The sequence below is a fragment of the Excalfactoria chinensis genome, chromosome Z (genome assembly GCF_039878825.1).
Source record: "Excalfactoria chinensis isolate bCotChi1 chromosome Z, bCotChi1.hap2, whole genome shotgun sequence".
Classification (NCBI taxonomy): Eukaryota; Metazoa; Chordata; class Aves; order Galliformes; family Phasianidae; genus Excalfactoria; species Excalfactoria chinensis.
In genome coordinates this window covers 42493201-42513894 of record NC_092857.1, presented here as the reverse complement: position 1 = coordinate 42513894, position 20694 = coordinate 42493201, and the positions used below count along the sequence as shown (strand labels likewise).

The 20694-nt window shown below is 44.5% G+C and overlaps 1 protein-coding gene across 7 annotated transcripts in view; it reads right to left on the bottom strand.

Annotated features, from left to right (window-relative positions):
* Window positions 1–20694, bottom strand: part of PSD3 (pleckstrin and Sec7 domain containing 3) — a 137776-nt gene that overhangs the window by 85589 nt on the left and 31493 nt on the right. For 6 of the 7 annotated variants that reach the window (XM_072360364.1, XM_072360362.1, XM_072360365.1 and 3 more), the window contains 5 exons: window positions 10637–10843; window positions 10452–10532; window positions 7078–7190; window positions 4608–4666; window positions 633–722 (listed from right to left, as the gene is read on the bottom strand). In XM_072360364.1, coding sequence (XP_072216465.1) covers window positions 633–722; window positions 4608–4666; window positions 7078–7190; window positions 10452–10532; window positions 10637–10843 — 550 coding nt within the window. Of the gene's footprint in view, window positions 1–632; window positions 723–4607; window positions 4667–7077; window positions 7191–10451; window positions 10533–10636; window positions 10844–20417; window positions 20519–20694 lie in introns of those variants that run through there. The other variant, XM_072360366.1, reaches the window with a different exon arrangement.

Here is a 20694-nt window from a genome sequence, read left to right as displayed (position 1 = left end):
GACTCTGGTGTATGCACTCCTCATTCAAACAGATTGCTGCTTCATGCCAACAATCACACAAAAAGAGAAATGAAACATTCTCATTATTATTGACAATGAAACAAGATTCGTCCTTTTCAGCCTCTTTCGCAGTTCTTCAGATTTGACTTCTGGCATAAACTTAATGAATAAAACCTGAAGCAAAGCAGTCTGTACCAGACAGCACATTGTAATCTGAAATTACATCTGCTCTGATGTGAAAACCCCAAAGCACCTTTGATGAAAAAACATTCGCCTTCCAGATACACAGCTCAGGATTAGTCCTTACATATTCAATAGTCAGAACCAAATGGCTGCTTCTCTCTGATTTAATCAAGAGACAGCAATCTGGGACTGCATGGCCACCTGAGCTTCTAAGACATATGGCTCTGAAACTAGCCCTATTGAACACAGGTTTCGCCTCTTCATGCTGTATGTAGCCTCAGTCAGGTTCAAGAAAAGGCAGAAGGAAAATGACAGAATATACATTGTATATATTGGATATACTTTAGGAGAGGAAACACAGTCTGTCCTGTTTCACATTCAGAAAACACAAACAGGGTGTGAGCTATCTCACTGATACTGAGATCCATGTTCTGCAGTTCATTTCTTACCTTCAACAGTCCTTTTTGGAAGTCTTTACCATCGTTCATCCCCTGGAGGTTAGCAATGAATTCTTGGCAGGTCATCTTTTTCCCAATGTTCTGGAAAGGATGACAGAAAAACAAAGCGCTATAGCCATGCTGCTTTCTAAAATGACATAAACATGCAACACCTCAGATGAATTACATCTCCCGGCTTTAATTCAAGCCCAAGGCAGGTGTACTAAGAAGTCATTCCCAACATTACTCATAGGCAAGCATCTCTTTGTTAACTTCGTTGGAAAAGGCAAGGTGCAGTTGGACCCATCTGAAAAGAAAAAAGCTAAGTACTGGAGGGTAATGAAGAGGGTGGTGCTGAAGCTCACTGGTATATGCATTGTACCTTCCACCCCTGTGTTTCCAAATGTTCTATCAGCTTCTAAGAGAAAATATTTAATTGATACTGCTGTAAGGCACAAGGAAACAAAAAACTGAGTCCCTTTCCAGACCTTTCCCTAATGCTTTCCAGTTCCCCAGTAGCAACTGCCTTGTAACAGCTAGGTACACAGAAGCAGCCATTTTCTGAGTCACAGTGCTGAGATTAACTTCACATGGAGCTGATGTCATTGGAGAGTCAGGGGTGTGTTAGAAAAAGGTTCTTCACCAGAGGGCAACAGACATCAAACAGGCTGCCCAGGACAGTAGTCAAGGCCCCAGTTACCAGAGTTCAAAGAAGTGTTTGGATACCTTCTCAGACATAGGGTTTGAATTTGGGGCAGTGCTGTGTGGAGCCAGGGGTTGGACTCAATGATGCTTGTGGTCCGTTTCAGCTCAGAATGTTCTGTGATTCTGTGACATTTCCAGGTAATCCTTTTTCTTTCTTTCTACCTCATTCATTGTCTGAAATTACCCAGCAGAGCCACAATCATAAAGTAAATGGCTGCTGGTCCCAAATCTCATCTGGAGGCTTGAGACTGCCTTAAATTGCTCTTGAATCCCAGTCTCAGTCAGCCATCAGAGAAAGTGCCTGTGCTAGGTCTCCCTAGTGCCTTGTGTGCTAGAAGCCCCAAATTTGCATGTGGGGAGCCTTGTGAGTGGGCAGAAATGATGATATCAAATTGATGAAAAGGAGGCACAAGAAGAGACATGGTAGGAACAACGGGAAATCGGGACTCTCTGATGACCAATGTATTTTTACGGATGCTAGAGAGGACAAGGTGGTATGCCTTGGCTGCAGGATAAAAACTGACTATAAACTTCTAGGTCAGCTCAGAGCTAGCCTCTGTCAGGCTACCAAGCTGCAAACCTCCACCTATAGTGCTATGTCCCAATAAGCAGTACGAACTGCACTTAGTCCCTCTGACTAATAAAAGTGCATTACAAGGTACCTGCCTTGTTTCTGCATGCAAAACAGACTGCTTACTATCCCCTTGAGGAAGCAGCCTTTCAACGTTATGGCCTCTGCCCTGCCTTGCCAGCAAAATGTGAAATATTGACAACCTACAGTGGAAGAGCTTTATGCAGACAGAAGTGAAAAGCCAAGGGATGAGTCAGTAATACAGATTATTCAATGTTACTGCTACATGATTGCTTGGGCTGCTCATCTACTGGGGATGACAGAGGACTGGGGAAATCTGGAAAATCACCAAACCTTGACTATCAACCCCAACTAGATGCAAAGGAAGATTCCACGGTCTTTGGCTACATAGAAGAAGGCAGGCAGGAATGCTCCTGCACAAGAAAGGAGATACTTCCAGAAGAGCACACAGTACTTCCCACATTATTAGAGATGTTAACAACATCATAGGGCTACAACCCAGGCTCTTTGGTTGCTGAACTTTAGAATACAGCTTGTAAGTGCAGTTTTTGGGTGCAGGCTGGAGCTGTTCTCAGACTTGCAAACACCTTCTTTCTTCCCTGTTACAGATGTCAGCCTGTTTCTGTTTCCTCCACAGCAGTCTGTAATTCTCCACACTGAGCAAGTCCAAATGCAGTACAGCCCATTTTACTTAATGAGAAAATGAGCACTCCAAATGAATAGCTGTTTTGCTTCAGGACCACAGCTAATGTCTCCAGGCAGTGCCATGCAGGTTCCAAAAGATGTGCCTGGAAGTCTAGAGCTACCCTGAACACAGTTACCTCTCCAACATGTTCTTACAGTCTGGATAATGGCAGAAAAGTGAGCATGCATCTCCAAGACATAGCTAGCAAAAAATGCTGTGTTTATATAGAGAAAGAAGTGTGGTAAAGCGGGGGATAAATAAAGGAAAAAGTAAGAGTTTGTCTACAAGAGTTAAGGGAAGGTACTGACTGGAGGCCTATAGCCTTACAAGGAGTTGAGCATACGATGAAACAAAAGCATCTGCAGTTACTCTTAGTATGTCAGCAACAAATAAAGCTCAGTGTAGACAAGCTCAAACTCATTTGTTTTCTGCTCTAGTAGAATCATGCACAGATCAGGTTGAAGCATTGTGTCCTTGTTAGGAAACAGGCAATTAGTAAATTTGTGCAAGGGGCTGCATTCCAAGTCAGAAATGCCCAACTTACCACCTATGCAGAAAAAATGCAAAACAGTAAGAAGAAAACCAAGATTAAAGGAAATCCCAGAGGGACAGAGAGAAGCAACACACATGCAGAAGTCTGGTAAACATTAGGGCTCTATACATGTAGCTGCCAGTAGGACGAATCTTCATCATTACACTGTGCATCACTCTTTCTAGTTTCAGCTACAAATCAACAGCAGCAGAGAAGGGTCAGATCATCTCTCTCCAGTATCAAAAGAAGGCCCACTAAAGCAACATAGAGAGTAATAGGTAACACTGTCAGCTCAGGCACAATATTCAGTCCTCCCTCCATGGTGTGCCAGGCTGCTCGCTGCCCTGTGTAACAGAATACGTGTGCAGGCAGTCTCCGATGCAGTCAAGGGAAGCAGAGAAGGTTGAGTTACATTAAAGCAAGCTCTCCTAATTCCACTCAGTGTTCCATGCAACTAACGTACTTCTAAGCTAAGGTAAGCCCAGCCTCCGGGGACAAAATTCTTTACAACTCCCATTCCTCTCCTGCTTCTACTATTTTCAGACAAAGATCTTCAATTTATGTGAAGTGGGCGTCAAAATCCCCGGGGAAGCCCTGGCTTTGTTACCTGCAACCACTGCAGAGCTGTGCCCCACAGGGGCTGAGCAGCCCTTGCAGACAGACCCACCAAATCACAGCCCAGGCTACCCTTGTCCCCAGGGACAAGCCTCTGTCTCCTGCTGTCCAGCCCACCATCCCTGCTGTGTAAGGACAGAGAATACCACCCACCACAGGAATACCGTGAATAGAAGGCTATTGCACCATGAGTGATGAAAGACATGTCCTAGGGCTGCTGGCACCCTGCTCCAGTGTGACTAAGAAAATTTCAGCTAGAAAATTACTTCCCTCAGGCAGCCACTTGGGAGAGGCATGCACTGGGGGAATTTAGGGCTTCAGCTCAGGATGCCCATGCCCCTCCTCAGCTTTTTTGCCTCCAGGCACACCCACCATTACCCTGGCTGAGCAGAACTCTGGTTCCACCAGATCTTCCCCCTGCAATATAAGGCCTACAACCATCACCTTCCCCTTGTGAATTTCCCAGCTTCTCTTCCTTCTTCCAATTTCCCAAATGCTTTTATATACAGGAAAGGAGAAATCAATCCCAGCAGCAGCTCCCCAGTCAGAACCACCTGCCATCACCAGGAAAGGATGGGGATCAGATAAGAAAAGGAGCTCAATGACAAGGAGCATCTTCACAAATAATGGCAAAATCACACGCAACACCAGGCCTAGATCCGTGTGCCCGTGGGCATGCTGGACAGCTCTGCCCTGTACTTCAGCAGTTCCAGGGAGAACAACCACCTCACTGTTTGCTGTCTGCAACAGAGATGTTCTAGGATCAGGCCATCAGCAAAGGGATTCTGTTGCCAGAAGACCACTGCCTCCAGGCACAGAGTTGTCAGGAACAATCTGAATGAAGCTGTGCATACTCACGTGGCCATGCAGGTCAGTGTTTAGCAGCATCAGGGCACACGTGAGACAGTGAACTCCATCTGCAGAGAGATATAACCAGTCACATGCAAACTCAAGATGTTACCCTTAAGAACAGATGAAAACCAAACCTCATAGTCTAATTGAGTCTGTTCTTTTCATGATAATCTGTTTATCAAGAAATGCAAATAAGTAAGTGAACAGTGAGGCCATTCCACAGTTGCCAAAACAGAGAGACCTTTCTTTCACCTTTTAATGAATGTCAAAACTATCTTGCAGCACCCATGAATGGAGCATACTAGACAAGAAACTGCTGAAATCAGTACCACAGCTTGAATGAATTCCTTTTTGTTTTATCTGTTTGGGACAGAAAGTGAAGACAGAACACCGCTATTTTTCTGTACGGTACGATAGAACATAACAATTGTATGTTTTTCTCCCCCTTTGGCCTTCTCCTCATTCAGTGGAGAATTCTGATGAACTTCAGCCAGATACTTTCACTGTCTAGACTTCGAGTTGGGGAATGAATACTCCAGCAGTGCCTAAGGAGGTCCAGCATGTAGCACAGGTCCTCCACAAGCCACCAGAAGAGACATGTAGTATTCCTGACTGCACCCCCAGAGTCACTGCAGTAGACCTTGGAATGTCAGTAAGGATCACCATTTGCAAAAGTAGATACCACTCTTGTGTTCCTCGTTTTCCAGGTATTTATTTCAAATTCAATCTCCAAATGCTTAAATTCAGTTTCCAAACATCGATTATACTAGGAAAAATAACTTCTCCATTCTCTTGTTTATAAACACCAGATGTCATTCTTCCCTTCTCTCACGAGGTGAGAAAAATGATCATTTATAAAGCAAAGACACCCTGTAGTGAGCTGCAAGTAAAATCTCTTGTAGGCAAATCATGTACAGATTCCCCTGTACTGTGAAAGAAAAGAAATGGTGGATGGGGATATACGTAGATTAAAAGTCAGTATGACAGTGTGATCACAGGCCTAAGGCCATTACCAAAAGACATCCCTCAAGGCAAGTACTGTTTTCTTACCGTGTTTCTAAAGGGCCTAGCACCCAAGCAACGTGGCAGAATTATAGCAGAGCATGGAATGAAAGAAGTACTATTATCATCACTAACAGCGGTAAGTCTGAAGCAGCTTGATTCTGAGACTGTGGTGCCTCTGTTCAGGTCTATGCATTTCTCCACAGCAGCCTGCCTTCCCAATTCCAAATCACAAATATATTCAGAAAATTAAGAAGGGAAGGGGAAAAGAGAAAAGCAAATGCAATCCTGGATTTCCCCCGAAAGAAACAAACACCACATTTCTGCAGTGCACCACTTGACTACTGACAGTGGAAATCCAGCATCAAAATTAAAACCCTACATAAAGTCTACAGAACTCACTTTAATTCAGCTGCTTGTACAGGCTCTGAAATGGAAATGTACTTTCTGCAACTTGGGGTAGAGTAAGGCAGCCATGTCAAAACACAAATCATTGTTTTAATCTATAAATGACAGGCTTGTTCTTACTTACTGCCTGTCCTGACTTTAAATAAGGCATTAGTACAAAGACAGAGATAGTATGGGAGCAGATCATGTCTTATCACTACCTATTCTCTTGTCTGATGGGCAAGCCAGTGAAGCTAAAGAGACACAATGAGGGCAAATACCATCTCACTTCAACAGGGTTAACCACAGAACAAGGGATAAGTAAACAAGACAGTTCTTCCAAATACAGGAGCTCCTACTTACTTACTTAGAGAACCAAAGGCACACTTCAGCCTATGCATATTTCTTTTTCACCCTCCTTCCTTTCTCAGCTTTCTCAGTGTGCGATCAACCAGCACTGGAATTACAGTCACATTCCTCTGCTGGTGTGGCTGGCTGAATTCAGGAGCCACGCCAGCTGACAGTCTGCCCTCCTTCTGAATGCCAACTTCCTTGAGTTTGATCTGTGTGCTTGTTTGTTTCTCACATCAGTTTCCAAAATGACTGAAAACAGTGGCAAGAAGGCAGCATTCTGCCTGATGTTGTTAAAGATGAAAACATGCCAGGGTCTACAGCATCCAAAATTCATCCCCATAACTGGCAAGAATGGGCGTTTGCAGCATCAGTGTGTGAGAAGAGACAAGCACTGAATGGTGTATGAAAAGTGAACTGTATTGCTTCTAGATAAGGTGGTATTCTCATTTACTGTAGCTACAGTGCAGGTACCCACACACACTCAGAGTCAGTGAGACCGAAAAACAGAACTGCAGACACTTAAATCTGGAGATGATAAAAATAAGAATTTACACTGAGGATGCCCAAAGGCCTTCTCACACGAGTACGTGTGGACAATGTGAAGGGTTTCAATGCTCACAACAGGCAGCTTCTAAAGCATGGCACAGCAATTATACATCACCATACATGCAACCATACAAACAAGGCAAGGATAGAGGGAAACTAAACATCTTCTTATAAAAAGCAAAGTTACCTTTAGAAGAAATGGTGTTTGGGTTACACTGATAGTATCTGCTGGAAAAGTGGACTAAAACTCTCTCTCGTTCCTGAGTTTCTCCAATAAGTGAAAAGGCTTTAAAGAAACTCCTAAAAGAATTGCGTAGAAAGGAGAAATTAAAATCATAAATCCTTCTATCCCCCTCAGATGGGGGGAAGCATATGTAGCTATACAGCTGAAGAAATACATAAGCACATGCCCAACAGCTGGCTTCAAGAAGCCTGTCTAGGAAAACAGACTATCAACCCATACACAGTTAATTCCAACATCACAGTACATGAACCAGGAGTTAAACTACCACTGGTCTTAACCATGGAATACACCAGTTAATAAGCAAATTTAATAACTGGACTAGTTTTTCTTCATTTTCAGTGTTTTTCATTTCTTCAGAGAAGACACTGAAGCAGGTCATGTACAACATACATCCGGGATGTTCTCTGCCATTTTCACCGGCACCTTTTAACTTTATTTCCATCACTGTTTCCATCAAAATCAGATGAACTAATCCAGGCAGTGAAGTGAGGCACATGCACTATGGGCTGGGAGTTGGGACTGAACGTAAAGCAGGACTTCTCATGGGACATGTAACACAGCAGCCACAACCCAACAGTTACCTTGGAGATGGGCAATGTGTCCATGTGCCCTGCAGAAAACATGGGAAGGAGGACAGAAATTTCTCCTGTTGAACTTCAATAGCAGAAAGAGCAACACCTGCCTTGCTATTGCTCCTGACAGTCCTGGGCAGAGGACAGATACATATGGGAGCACAGCCTGTCCAAAGAGAAGGGACATCTTCATCTGCCGCCTACTCACTCCACTATCGCTCCTGCTAGAAAAGCTAGCCTTTTGCAACCAACTCTCTTGAAGAAACAGAGAATGTCCTGGATTGAAAAGGACCTCAGAGATCACTTAGTTTCAGCTCCCTGCTGTGGCTGCCCAGAGCCATTCAGACTGGCCTTTAATGTTTCCAGTGATGGAGCATCCACAACCTCCTTGGGCAACCTGTTCCAGTGTGTCACCACCCTCTGTGTGAAAAACTTCCACCTAATATCTAACCTAAACCTCCCCTGTGTTTAAAACCATTCCCCCTTGTCCTATTACTGTTCACTCTTGTAAACAGCCGGTGCCCCTCCTATTTATACACCCCCTTCAAATATTGGAAGACCACAGTGAGGTCTCCCCAGAGCCTTCTCTTTTAACTTCTGCACTTGCCCAAATCCCCACATCTGCAGCCAAGAGATGACCTCAGTGCTATCAGCCTACACTCATTTGTCAAGATGCTTCTAAGAAAAGCCTGAAAACACAGACCCTCTGGTTCTGAAGCAAGAAGGCATACAAAATGAGAGCCTAACAGACAAATTTTAAATATCTCATAGGACTGAAATGAGCACCAGATCTGAGAAGTGAGGAATATGCCGCTGAAGTACTAAAAGTCTATCTGACCTGGAAGAATAACTATTAATTGTTTTTCTTTGATGTAAGGTCAGAGACAGACTATACTTGCAGTGATCTCACACCCGTACAGAGTGTGATCTGCCTGGTAATAACTTCATTTCACATGCAATGTATTGCAAATAACTAAATTCACAAGTACATACAACTGAGTCTCTTCAGGGCTTCTCATCCAACCCCATTTCATTCCCTAGTGGGACATTTTGAAAACTAGCTGTCCCAGCTCTTTCAGCTCAGGCTCTCTTCAGCAATAGCCCCTGCTCATGCTTGTCACCAGAGACCATCAAGCCTCTCCTTGTCTTCAGAACATTTACCCACCTAAAAGACCCTTGGATTGGCAAATGGTGGAACAACACTTGTTAAATAAACAAGAAAGATGCACGAGTGACGCAAGGTGACATGCAAATAGAGAGTAGAAGCTGAGCTGGGCAACAAATGACTGTCATTATATCCTGGACTCTCAATCAACTGCGTTACACACTATACAACAGCTTCACACAGTCTGGAGGTAATACGGGTCTGGGCTGCAGCCATGGGCTGTGGTGTGCCAACACATCGCCATGGTTTAACAAACCATGGCTCACTAGCAAGCCAACAGTAATGGCACAGCTACTTCTTACTCCTGCACATGGGAGGCAGCATACCACTGGGGATCAAGCTGATCCTTTGACTTCAGACCGTCCTATCCACTTCCTGTGCCTGACAGACTCTGCAGTTTGGCTCAGGTTCCTTGAGTGTCTAAGTATCAAGCCAGAGAGAGCATATTTTAGAGAAGGTCACAACTATTAATATTAACCAGAGATCCACAGGGAGAAGAGACCGTCTAAAAATGTGCTGCAAAATAATTAGGTGTTGGATTTCACAATTTAAAAGATGGGTATATTTAGAATCACGCCTCAGGGCATCTAACACCCAGAACAAGAAGCCAGCATCCTCCACCCTGCTCAGGGCTGGTGCTCTGCTCCTTGAAGCATACAGCACTGTAGCACTCAGTTAACCCTGCAGGTGTGTCCCCATTGCCATTAGAGTGCAGGACTTAAGTGCTGTTTTTTTTCCCTGTGCACCAGGGCATGGTTCGGATGTAGTTGCTGGCAGCTGACCTCCTGGAAATTATTTGCAAGGGGACTGACAAAACTCACAGCCTTCTGGGGTTTTTACAGTTAGTGAAAAATAATAATACTCTAGAGTAACACAGGTCACATGATTGAAACTCACTTTAAATCCCTCTCCGTTTTCTGTCAGCATTTACTATCTACCAACTGTGCCAACAGGCCACTTCTACAAAAATTTGGTACACTGCCTCCTAGGAAAAAATACTGAAAACCAACATTTGAGGCCCAACTCTGGTGTAAAATGGAACAAAACTTGAAGGATGGATTTTCAAACACCCACACTGGCAGCAACCAAACTCTCACAGGCATTTTCAATTCAGAAGCTTTCGCCGTTCTGCATATTTTTAGGTGCCTCAGGGGGACACAACAAGAGGGCTGCTGAGCCACATGAAATCCTGGCCTCTGCTTTGCACTGTGCAGCCGAGCAGAGCAAGTTCCAAAAGGCATTAGTAAAATAGTTAGTAAGCACCACACAGCTCAGCATGAGCAACAGCCTCATTCCTCAGCTGTGCCTGGCAGTCCTCCTGTTTACTGATCTGTCAAGGATCATACCTAAGCAGGTTCACCCAAAGACCTCCTTCTCCAGGAAATGCCACTGCTCCAACAGTGCTGCAATGGTGGCATGCCAAGCCAAGCAGGAGAGAAATGCTCCATCCCAGAATATGTCAATCTAAAACTCCTTTGCTATCTCTTTACCATCTAAAACTCCCACTATTCAATGAGGACAGCAAAGCACACAGCACTGTCATTAGAACAAGAAGATCAGGTTTGCAAAGAGGCATATACCTGAGTGAGAAGTCCAGCGTCATGCCTGTGAAATCAAAAAACTTAAGGTATTCTTCGGCCACAAGCTTGCTGAATTCATTGCTTTGAACAAAGAAACAAAAAAAGAAAGGTTAGTCATTCAAGAGTGAACTCCCCCAAATCAGTAACATGAGCAACAGGGCACATGCCCTCACATCAGCACGTACTTTTTACCCAAATGCTTTGCCACATCAGAGCGCTTGAATCTGTCCAGATGGTAGAGGCGTTTAGCTAGGTGCCTGGCTGCTTCCAAATTGCTGCTGCTTCCATTGCTGAGATCATGGCCAAGGGCTCCAGCAGCATCTTTCTCCTGAAGTTTATAGCTCCCCATGGCAGCACTGGAATCTAACACCATATTCTGTAGTCCAGCATCGCTATCAGATACAAAAAATGTGGAAAGAAAAAAAAGTAAGACGACAACACAGTTTTGAGAAGGATTTAATTCCTCTCAGAATAGAAGGTAATTAATAGTACAGAAGTGATATTATGTGATAGAGCATGTACCAATTAACTGAAGGAGTTCTGTAGAACAGGAACATTTATTTAACCATCGGCAGAGGATAACAGAGTTAAACACAGAGACACAAATACGGGTTTTCCATCCCAGGAACACACTGTGCTCCACACTCACCTTTTGAATATGCCCGCTCACTGAACAGGCAGCTATTTGCTACAGTCAACCCACAACTGCACCAACAACAACTTCTCATTTACTTTTTGAACTAGTATTTTTTAACCCAGTCATCTACAAGCAGCAGGTACCCAGAGTCTTTGAGAACAGCATGAAGAGGCCTCTGTATAAGCGAGCCATTAGCCACTTTTCACAGGAAAATGCAGCCAACCAGCTAGGGTGTTCAGCAGCTTCACACTGACTCGGCAGAAGTCCATTCCTCGTTTTTCCCCAGTTGTCCTGGAAACAATGATACTCCCCAAATAACCTCCCCGGAGGACTTAGCAGCAGCCCACACACAGAAGGAATCCCACTTGGAGGCTCCACCAGTGACAGTAGCAGGACTTGCAGCAAGGAGCTTGGCATGGAGAGCTGGAGAGAGACACAAACCACTGGGCCAGCCTGGAGAGCTGCTCATTTTCCTTCTGTTCCCTAATGGAAGCAGCGATTTCCCTCATCAGCTGCTCAGAGTCAGGATGTTCAGCAGTCCCAGGGCACCTTATATAAATCATACATTTATAGATTCCTCCCACTTTTACTACCAGAGGAAAGTTCTGGCTAAGCTGTGTATTGCTTCTCCCCTCAAAGAAGCAAAAACCTTCCACATAAGAAAGTGTACCCCACATATACCTCTCCGCACAGGGAAAAGCCTTTTTTTTTTTTTTTTTTAGTCTCTAAAAGCTTTTCCCAAATACTTCTGTGAAAATTCATGCACAGTCTCAGTTCTGTGTGTATGACAGCATTTCTATTTATTTATTTATTTTTAAAAAAAGCACCGTAGAGAAATTCTTTTCACTAAGCCTTAGTTTACAGGGAGCTAATGAGCGATCAGCAGAGGCCACGTGCAGGGCAGATATGAGTGGAATGAGTTAAAGATGATTTTAAACACAACACTTTGACATGCCAGAGTTTAATGTGTCACTGCAATCTTCAGGCTTGACAAGCCACAGTCAGCACAACTGATCACTCCAGCAGCAATTACCTACCAATTTACTGGAAGGTCTGCTAGTCATTTATTAGCCCTCCAGTGATGACATTTTCATGCAGTATGAACTAAGAACAAAAATATTTGCTATCCCGCACACCTCCTTCAACACATATCATCACTTGTGTCCTACCTCTCTTTCCATATATGGTTTAAGTGAGGGAGGTGTGCTGTGCTACTTAGAGAAAGGAGTGTTACCTACAGAGTAACACCAAATGGAAGAATCAAACATACCCTCACTACAACTTCTCTTTTTTTCTCCCCTTCCCCCCTCTTTTTTTTTTTTTTTTTTTTTTCCTTCCCAGTTCCAACCAAGTAACTGGGGAAAACAGTCATCCCTTGTTCTTACAAATATGCGTTTATTTAAGTGCACATAATAAGGTGTTTCATAAGTATAAATAAAAGGGCTTCATTCTCAGTGGTCTATCATGGGATTAACGTTGAAAATACAGCATTCAGAACACTGCCCACAAGCCACCCCAGAAAGCAAACAAAAAAGACCATCCTCACACTGATGTTTTGGGAAGTACCTCCTTAGCCCTCTTCAACAAAGGGCTAGCCAACATCTGAAATTCCTTTACAAATAACTAAATTTGCTAAATTTGATCTACTCCAATCTTGTGAAGAAAGCAAATTCCCAGCTCCTCTGACATGTGGCCAAAGCAACACCTTATCCATTTGCACCTGCCACAACAGGTTTTGAACACCCATCTCTAACACTCAACAAGAGCAAAGGATAACCAGGTGATCTAACACACCCACGGTGCCTTCCACACACCAATGCTACTTCAAAAGCCAGGCCAACTCGTGCAACCTTGTTCATAAATCACAGCCCTGTTTCACCACCACTCGTTACTAAAGGTAAGTATTTATAGCCTTGAAAGATGGCCAGAGCTGACAAGGAACATCTGCACTCTGCTAGGAACCAGTGCACTGCAAGAGTCAACATTACCACAAACCTCCAGGAGTTTAGAAAGAGAGGAAGTACCAGTGTCTGCCACTTAGTGAAATGAATCGTGCAGGAGCTGCAGGCTTCTGTTCTGCCTCTTGGGCCTGCCATTCAGATGCTGAGCAGGAAAGCTCAGCAAGAAGCTGGCAGAGCTGCATAGAAACCTCATCCTCCAACTTCCCCAATTTAAACTCTTCATCTTTGCTGAGAGTCCTGGAACACATAATCAGATCACGGCTTCCTTCCATCATTCTAGCAATCAAGTAACTTACTGCTTAATTAATAAATACAAGAAGGTGGTCAAAACGATAACACAGGCTATCTGTAAGCCTCGTGTTGTGGGAAATTGGAAAGAGACTTCAATTCTCAAGTTTTCTACACGGTGAGTAGACACAGCTTGTGCCACCAAAGGCATACAAACACCTTATGTTCACAGCATGGCTACTGCAAGCTGTCATTTCTATGTTCCTCCTGGACAGGTCAATTTAACAGGGCCTGGAAGGTGCTACTCAGAGGAAGGGCTGACATCTCCTAGCACCTTCAGGTTCTGCAGGTACATTCATTCCATCTGACCCTCACTGCTGAATGCAGATACTGACACCAGTTTCCTTCTGCAAAGTGCCTATAAAGGACTTAAACCAAAGTTTAAAGCAGCTTTAAAGCCTGTCTTCTATGGTCTGCAGCGTCTACACATCAGAAGTCTACAGCAGCATTACTAGCTAAATAGAGGCAGGAAAGGGTTTTAAACAGAGAGCATGACTGGACACGGATTTCTCATGCAGCTTTACTCTTTGTCATATAAAAATGAGAAACTTCCACTGACCAAAGCAAGCTGAAAATGTAGTAAATTATACTTCACATAATCCTGTATTCAAGGCCAAACTGCAACAGTACCACTGGCAACTGCCTTCGCAGCAACAGCTGCTGATCTTCATCCAGAGACTCTTGTACTAATCTCTTTTATCAGGAAACAGAAGCTACAGAAAAACAGACCTCTTCAGCCTCACAGCGCATGGGCTCTGGCTTGAAATCAGGTCCTTAGACCTCTTTTCTGTCCCCAGCAATGACCCGTCCTCCCTACTTCTTCTGCCAAAGCATTCTTACATTCTCAGCTGAGCATGCACATGCTCTGGGCCACTACTTCCAGCAGAAATTACAGCAATTCTGTCAACAGCCACTGCAGTAAATTCAGTGCTGTCTAACAGCAGCAATCACTCCTTCCATACTTACAGTTTAAACATGCAGACAGCAACATCTGCAAAGCTGCTTTCCCATAACATGCCTCATCAGCCAGGAAGGGACTGAAACACTTTGTAGTGTTTTCTTTATTTACTCCATTACTGACCAGGTGCATGGGGATTTAGCTCCTAACACCAAGGTATCTCATTCTGCTCAGCACTTGGCACACTTGATCTGTTTAAGAATTTTCTATACTAACTTTTATTCTTTTCTTCTTCATGTTGTTTGCAAAATTCAAACTCTCCACAGAAGAAGGCTGAAGAGGGCTGGTGAACAGCTACAATTTCCCAACAGCATTTGAGCAAGATCACTAACCCAAAGGTAAGGGTCCAGGCACGCTGCATCTCAGTTTCTATCTCCCAGTCTACAGGGCTGCAGTTGGAAACCTCAACATGAGTACCTGCATTGTTGGGCACATCAGACCGTGGGATGCTCATAATTTTCAGCAAAAAATTCTCAGTTTTGTCCCACGGAGAAGCACTTTAGCATTTTGTATTATGGTGATCAAATGGAGCAGCCAACACAGCCACCAGTGAGAAGATGCTCGGGGCTTGACCTAACTTGGGTTTTTTGGACAGAAAGGAGGAGGGAAGGAGCATGGGGTTCATAATGAATTTTTTCTCTCAAACAAATGCACACGCCTTTAGTATCAGCTCTGCTTCAAAGCAGGCTAAGTCAGGCATTTGCCAAACTCCATCAGAGCAAAAATACAGCAATTATTAAAAATAAGGAAGGGTGGAGAAGACTTCTGGCTCACTGAAGCTAGGGCCAGAACAAATGTTGTCTGCAGTAGGAATGCAGCATCTGCCAGGAAGCAAAACCAGGGCTGATAACGCTGCACACTACACTGCTTGTTGTTTGAAATGCCTTCATCCCAAGTCTTTTGATTCCCAAACAGCCCCCACGGCAGCTCACACCCTGCAGAGCAGCACAGATATCAGAAACGCAGGAATCATTGACAGCAGCCTGGATTGCTGAACCCAGCTAGTCTGTGTGAAAAATCCATCCCTAAGGGAATGAACTCCTGCCGCACAAACTTCCAGAGGAATGCTGATACTCAGCCAGCAACTCGCTTCCGTGCTTCAGAGCAGATGAGGAGCAATTTGTGGCACTGGCTGAGCTGTGTTTTCAAGGAGCTAAACAGCAGTGCTTGGATAGGTTGGTCCCAAAGGGAGAACCCAAGCCTCAGACATAAATTAAACCCTGGCAGCATGAGGGCATGAAAACTTGGTTCCTGTTGCAAATGACAGGCTGAGAGCAGCTCTGAACTAGGTTTTCCAGAGACAGAAGTGAGCACAAAGCCATGACAAGCAACAATTTACCAGTCACCTCCAGTTCTAGGGCACTTCCAAAATAAGACCACAGGAGGTTATAAAACAATAATGCTTTTCCCTTGTAGATGACTCATTATGCAATTTCATTCTGAACTGTTTAATCAGCTTTGAAGTCCTACAAAAAGGTTCTCTTCAAAGGCATGCTTTGAAGTAGATCACTCTTTGAGGACTGGTGCAGCTACACCTCGCTGCTGCTCAGTTCAGGGGGTGTCCATGAGCACACACAGAGGCAGCATGGACTGCAAAAACCTGAGACACCAAGGAGCTGTGAAGAGGTACTCAAGCTACCTCATGTCACAAAGGGTGGAGACAAGAACAGATAAATCCCACAGTGTTATTGGCTATCAATGAACATATATGCATAGTCACTTTCCAGCACTGACATGAATGGCTTTGCTTAAAAATAACCTCTTGCTCCCTATGATCAGATGCCTTTTTATTTGATTAAAAGAATTCCTGCCAGTCGTAAGCACACAGCTAACTGCTAAAATGTTCAGAATATGCCAGTTCTGGTAGGGCTGGATTCCAAATGCTGCCTTTACGGGATTGCAGCACTAGGACACAAAGTCCCACCACACAGGGACAGGATTACAATCGTTTTAGGAGACAGCATGTCCTTTATTATGCTGGCTCACTGCCACCCAACTACAAGTGTTTTGCTAAAAATACTCCAGGTTTATTTTCCTTTCAGCTTCAGGCTCCTTACATCACTTTGGTAGGGTTAGAGACAGTAAAGTGCACTACAGTCCCCACTCTCTTCAAGTGCCTTCCATCCCAACAACCACACCACAGCAGGAGGAAAGGAACCCACAGTACCTTGAAGCTTGACAGATAGCCAGACGTGGCCAATGGACATGGCAGCAGCCTGCACTCAGCACTGGCTCAGGTTGGCAGGTGCCTGGGCTTGGGTGAATGGAGGCTTCCTGACCCACATGGCTTTGACTTTAATGGAGATATGCCAATACATGCCAGCTTAGCGGAGCCGCTGACAGCTTTATACAGAGTGCTTTGTGCAGTGAACTGATCAGCTGCTCCATGTTCCCCTACTTTTTTTTTTTTTTTTTGTCTCAGTCAGCTCCTGGATATTTGTTTTGTTTGTTTTGTTTTTGGAGGAGGCTGGGAACTGAAGAGGCGAGGAGTCAGCAGCCCTTTTTGCCTAAAACAACAGCTTATTTAAGAGCTGGAGGCACTTTCACAAAGTCTCACTGAACTTGTACCATAAGCACTGTGTTAACCAGAGCTGGGCAAACCCATATCGTGTGGGTTTCACACAATGGGCTTCACACCAAAGCACCCACCAGCAGGGGAAACTACAGTGGCAAGTGGCTTAACTTTTCTAACATGACAAAGGAACAAATCCCTAGCTTCCAAAATGCTGACATTAGCTTCAGGAGAGCCCCAGAGAGGGGCTAAGAGCCAGCAGTGTGCTCTGCTGGCCAAAGCCAAGGCCATCCTGCCTTGTATCAGAAGTAGTGCGGCCAGCAGGAGCTGGGAGGTAACCATCCCCCTGTATTCAGCACTGGTGAGGCCACACCTCAAGTACTGTGTTCATTGTTGGGCCCCTCACTACAAGACAGACACTGAGACCCTGGAGCGTGTTCAGAAAACAGCAATGAAACTGTGAGGAATCTGGAGCACAAGTCTTATATGGGGAGCAGCAGAGGGAGCTGGGATTGTTAGCCTGGAGAAGGCTAAGGCAAAACCCTATCGCTCTCTAAACTTTGTGAAAGGAGACTGCTGTGAGGTGGGGGTCAGCCTCTTCTCCCAGGTAACAATAATAGGAGCTGTAGTTGCACCCAGAAAGTTCCAGTTTGGATATGAGGAAAAACTTCTCCAAAAGAGTGGTGATGCAGGGGCACAGGCTGCCCAGAGAGGTGGTAGAGTCATCATTCCTGGACGTGGAGTCATCATTCCTGAACCATGTGGATGTGGCACTGAGGGATGTGGTCAGTGGGCACGGTGGAATGACAGTAGGACATCGTGATGACAGAGGTCATTTCCAACCTTAATGATTCTATGACTCTGTGAATCCAAAGAAACCCATCCCTGCAGGTTGTGTCACACACTGTCTTTACCTGGACTTAGTGTTTCTGTGCCAGGCTATTGCACTTTCTCACAGCTCAGTAACCAATGGATTCATCCAGCCATGCACAGAAAATGCACTCGTATGCATGTGCTTGCTGTCTGGCTGCAGACACATTTGATGCATTCACTATTCTGTAACAGTGAGCAACACTTCTCAGAAAAGTTCTCCTTATTCCAGGCATTCTTGCATTTTGAGAAAAAAATATAACAACAAGCATAGCAGTTTCTGCACCTTTGAAAAGGTGCATGAGAAAGACAGTAGCCTGGATGCGCTGACAGGCAGGCTCAAGTCTGACTTCTGCTTCCTTTAGTCCCCTCAACCCTTTCCGGAGAACAGCCCCTTCCACCACAGAGTTGCATCATTCTATCTTTGCAAAAAAGATGAGCTCATTTCCTAATTCCAGGAACTGCAACTGCTGTTGCTGTCATTGCAGTGATTTGAGAAGTAGCTTCAGTTTTCTAAACGGGCACTTTCAAGTGAGATCTGGCATAAAAAAGGCAGCTATGGAGATCTCTACTTCTGTGAGATGCTGCCAGCAGCCGGCACAGCAAGAAGCATGACTTACCCAGTCATCACACTGAAGCCAGCTCATGAGCAAGCACACAACCAAAAATATACCAGCTTGATAGAAAGTTGCAACTGCTCCCAGCCTACACCACTTGAATGCACATCCAGATGAAGACAAGGAAGAAACAAAACCAAACGTTAGGCTGCAGTGTGCATTCAAGCATCCAGTGTTCATCTGGACCAGCTCTTATTCTCCACATGCTTCTCCATAGGTCCAAAGCAGTGGATAAAGAGTGGCAGTACCTTCTGACAGCCTCAGCCCTCCTAGGTCCCCAACATCATTGTGATGGCACGCATGAAGGCCAAAACACAGCCACTTCAGAACATAGGGATCTCAGGCAGATTTTGTACTAAACAAAACACAGTCAAGTCATAAGTTGAGTATTCAAAGGGGAAAAGTCCTACCAGGCTGCAGCTGGACAGGCTAATCAAATTAATGAAGAATGGTTATCTTAATAATTCATTCATAATAACCTCTCTTAATGGTTATTAAGTACGCAAGTCCTGCATCCCACATTTACACTGAAAATCAAATATAAGCTACCACTGGAAAAATAAAAACAAAGTGCACTCTGAAAGCCAGAAGTGTAAATAGCATGCAGGATACTGATAAGATGGGAGAGCAAATTCAAAACTGACTTTACGTATCAACAATTTTTACTACCTCTAAGGAGGAGTAAGTAGAACACCAGTAAAGAATGCCCTGGAAATGACCCACATGCAGAAGAGTGAAAACAGCTGGAACTACTCTGAGAATTTGAGAGGTCCAATCCATTAAGAGTAGCCTGACGATCACTGGGAACCACAGTCAGAATCTTCTGCATCTGCTCTAAGAACCAGCAGATTGCTTTAGGGAGTTTGTTTCTCAGCATCACCCCTTGAATTACAAAAGAGTGCATATGAGACTAAAATTGTGTTTGCATTGCTAGAGAAAACAACAACAACAAAACCAGGACCTGCAAAAATTGCTGAGCAGCAGCAGTTCTTTGAAGAAGATGGCAGGTGGCAAATATTTAGCATGTTTCAGGATTTGGAGTTGCTATACGCATTTTTTTTCTGCTATCTCCTTGGATTTGGAAAAATGTTGGGTTATATCCTACCATTAGAGATCACACTTTCAAAGACAGCTCAGGAAGATAAATGCCAGAAGTTGGATCTTTTTGTTCTGACAGTAGTAAACAAGGGAAGACGGAATGAAAAGTCTGCTACAAAGAATGCAGGAAATAAATAAATAAATAAATAAATAAATAAATAAATAAATAAATAAAGATTAAAACAAATTCTCTGTTCAGAAAGCAGAAAAGAAATGTGATCATCACAGGGAGAGCTGCTAGCTTTGAGACACAGCACTGTTCAGTTGCTCACCGCATACATAGCAAAGACACCTGAGGGAAAAGTGAGTTATATCTTACTGCTATAGAAATATGTAACCTTTCTCCCACTCTGATTCTGTACGAATGATTACACCTATCTTGGGCCACACAAACTCAGGCTCAGCATCTCAGTAGAACCTTGAAAATATTCTTTTTTATTGCCTCTGAGAAAGAGTAAATCCCAGGCACTGAGCCTGAGCCCCTCACCCTTCTCAGCATGATGCCAACAGGAGCACTGCCCTACCCTGCCATGCAGGTGCATCTGCAGGGATAGCTCACAGGTAAGAGGACCAAATGCCATCCAAATACAATGTTACTGTCACTGCATGCTGTGTGAGGACCGCATGATGTTCTAATAAGATGAAGGCTATTTCCAGGTCCTCACACACCCTCCCTCCTCCCAGCTCAGCCCCCGTCAGCTGGGGAAACTTAAGCCTATCTCAAGTACAGAAATTTGTTTCTCCCCACTGAAATGTCTCAAACACAGTTAAGAAAGAGATTAAACCCCACAATAATGACAGGAGCTGGAGTTGTTCCCAGAAGAACATAAACTGCACACACATCTTCCTTGAGGTTCCCCTTCTCCCCACATCTGAGCCAGACACAAAGGGCAAAGAAGCTCTGCTGGGAAAGGACTTGCTTCCCTAAGCAAGCCAACCTTCTGCAAGGGGCTGCATGGGTTCCCCCGGCCAGCTGCAGCCCAGGACAGCACACTCAGCCCTGCACAGCTTGCGCAAACACTTACTGCATTCAGCCATGGCCAGCAGCTGGTAGGGATGAAGTATCCGGACGCAGAGGAGCCCATAGGAACTAGCAGCCCGCAAGCCTTTAATCTTTTTTCTCTCTCTCTCTTTTTTTTTTTTTTTTTTTTTTTTTCCCTTTTTTTTTTCAGTTATGAAGACATGTGACTGGCCTTCACATACCAGGGCTGACCCCTCCCAGAGCCAGTGATTTCCTAAGAGCTGGGAAGGATGTTATCCTCCCGCCCGCTCAGCAGAACACGGGGTCACTGCGGACTGTGC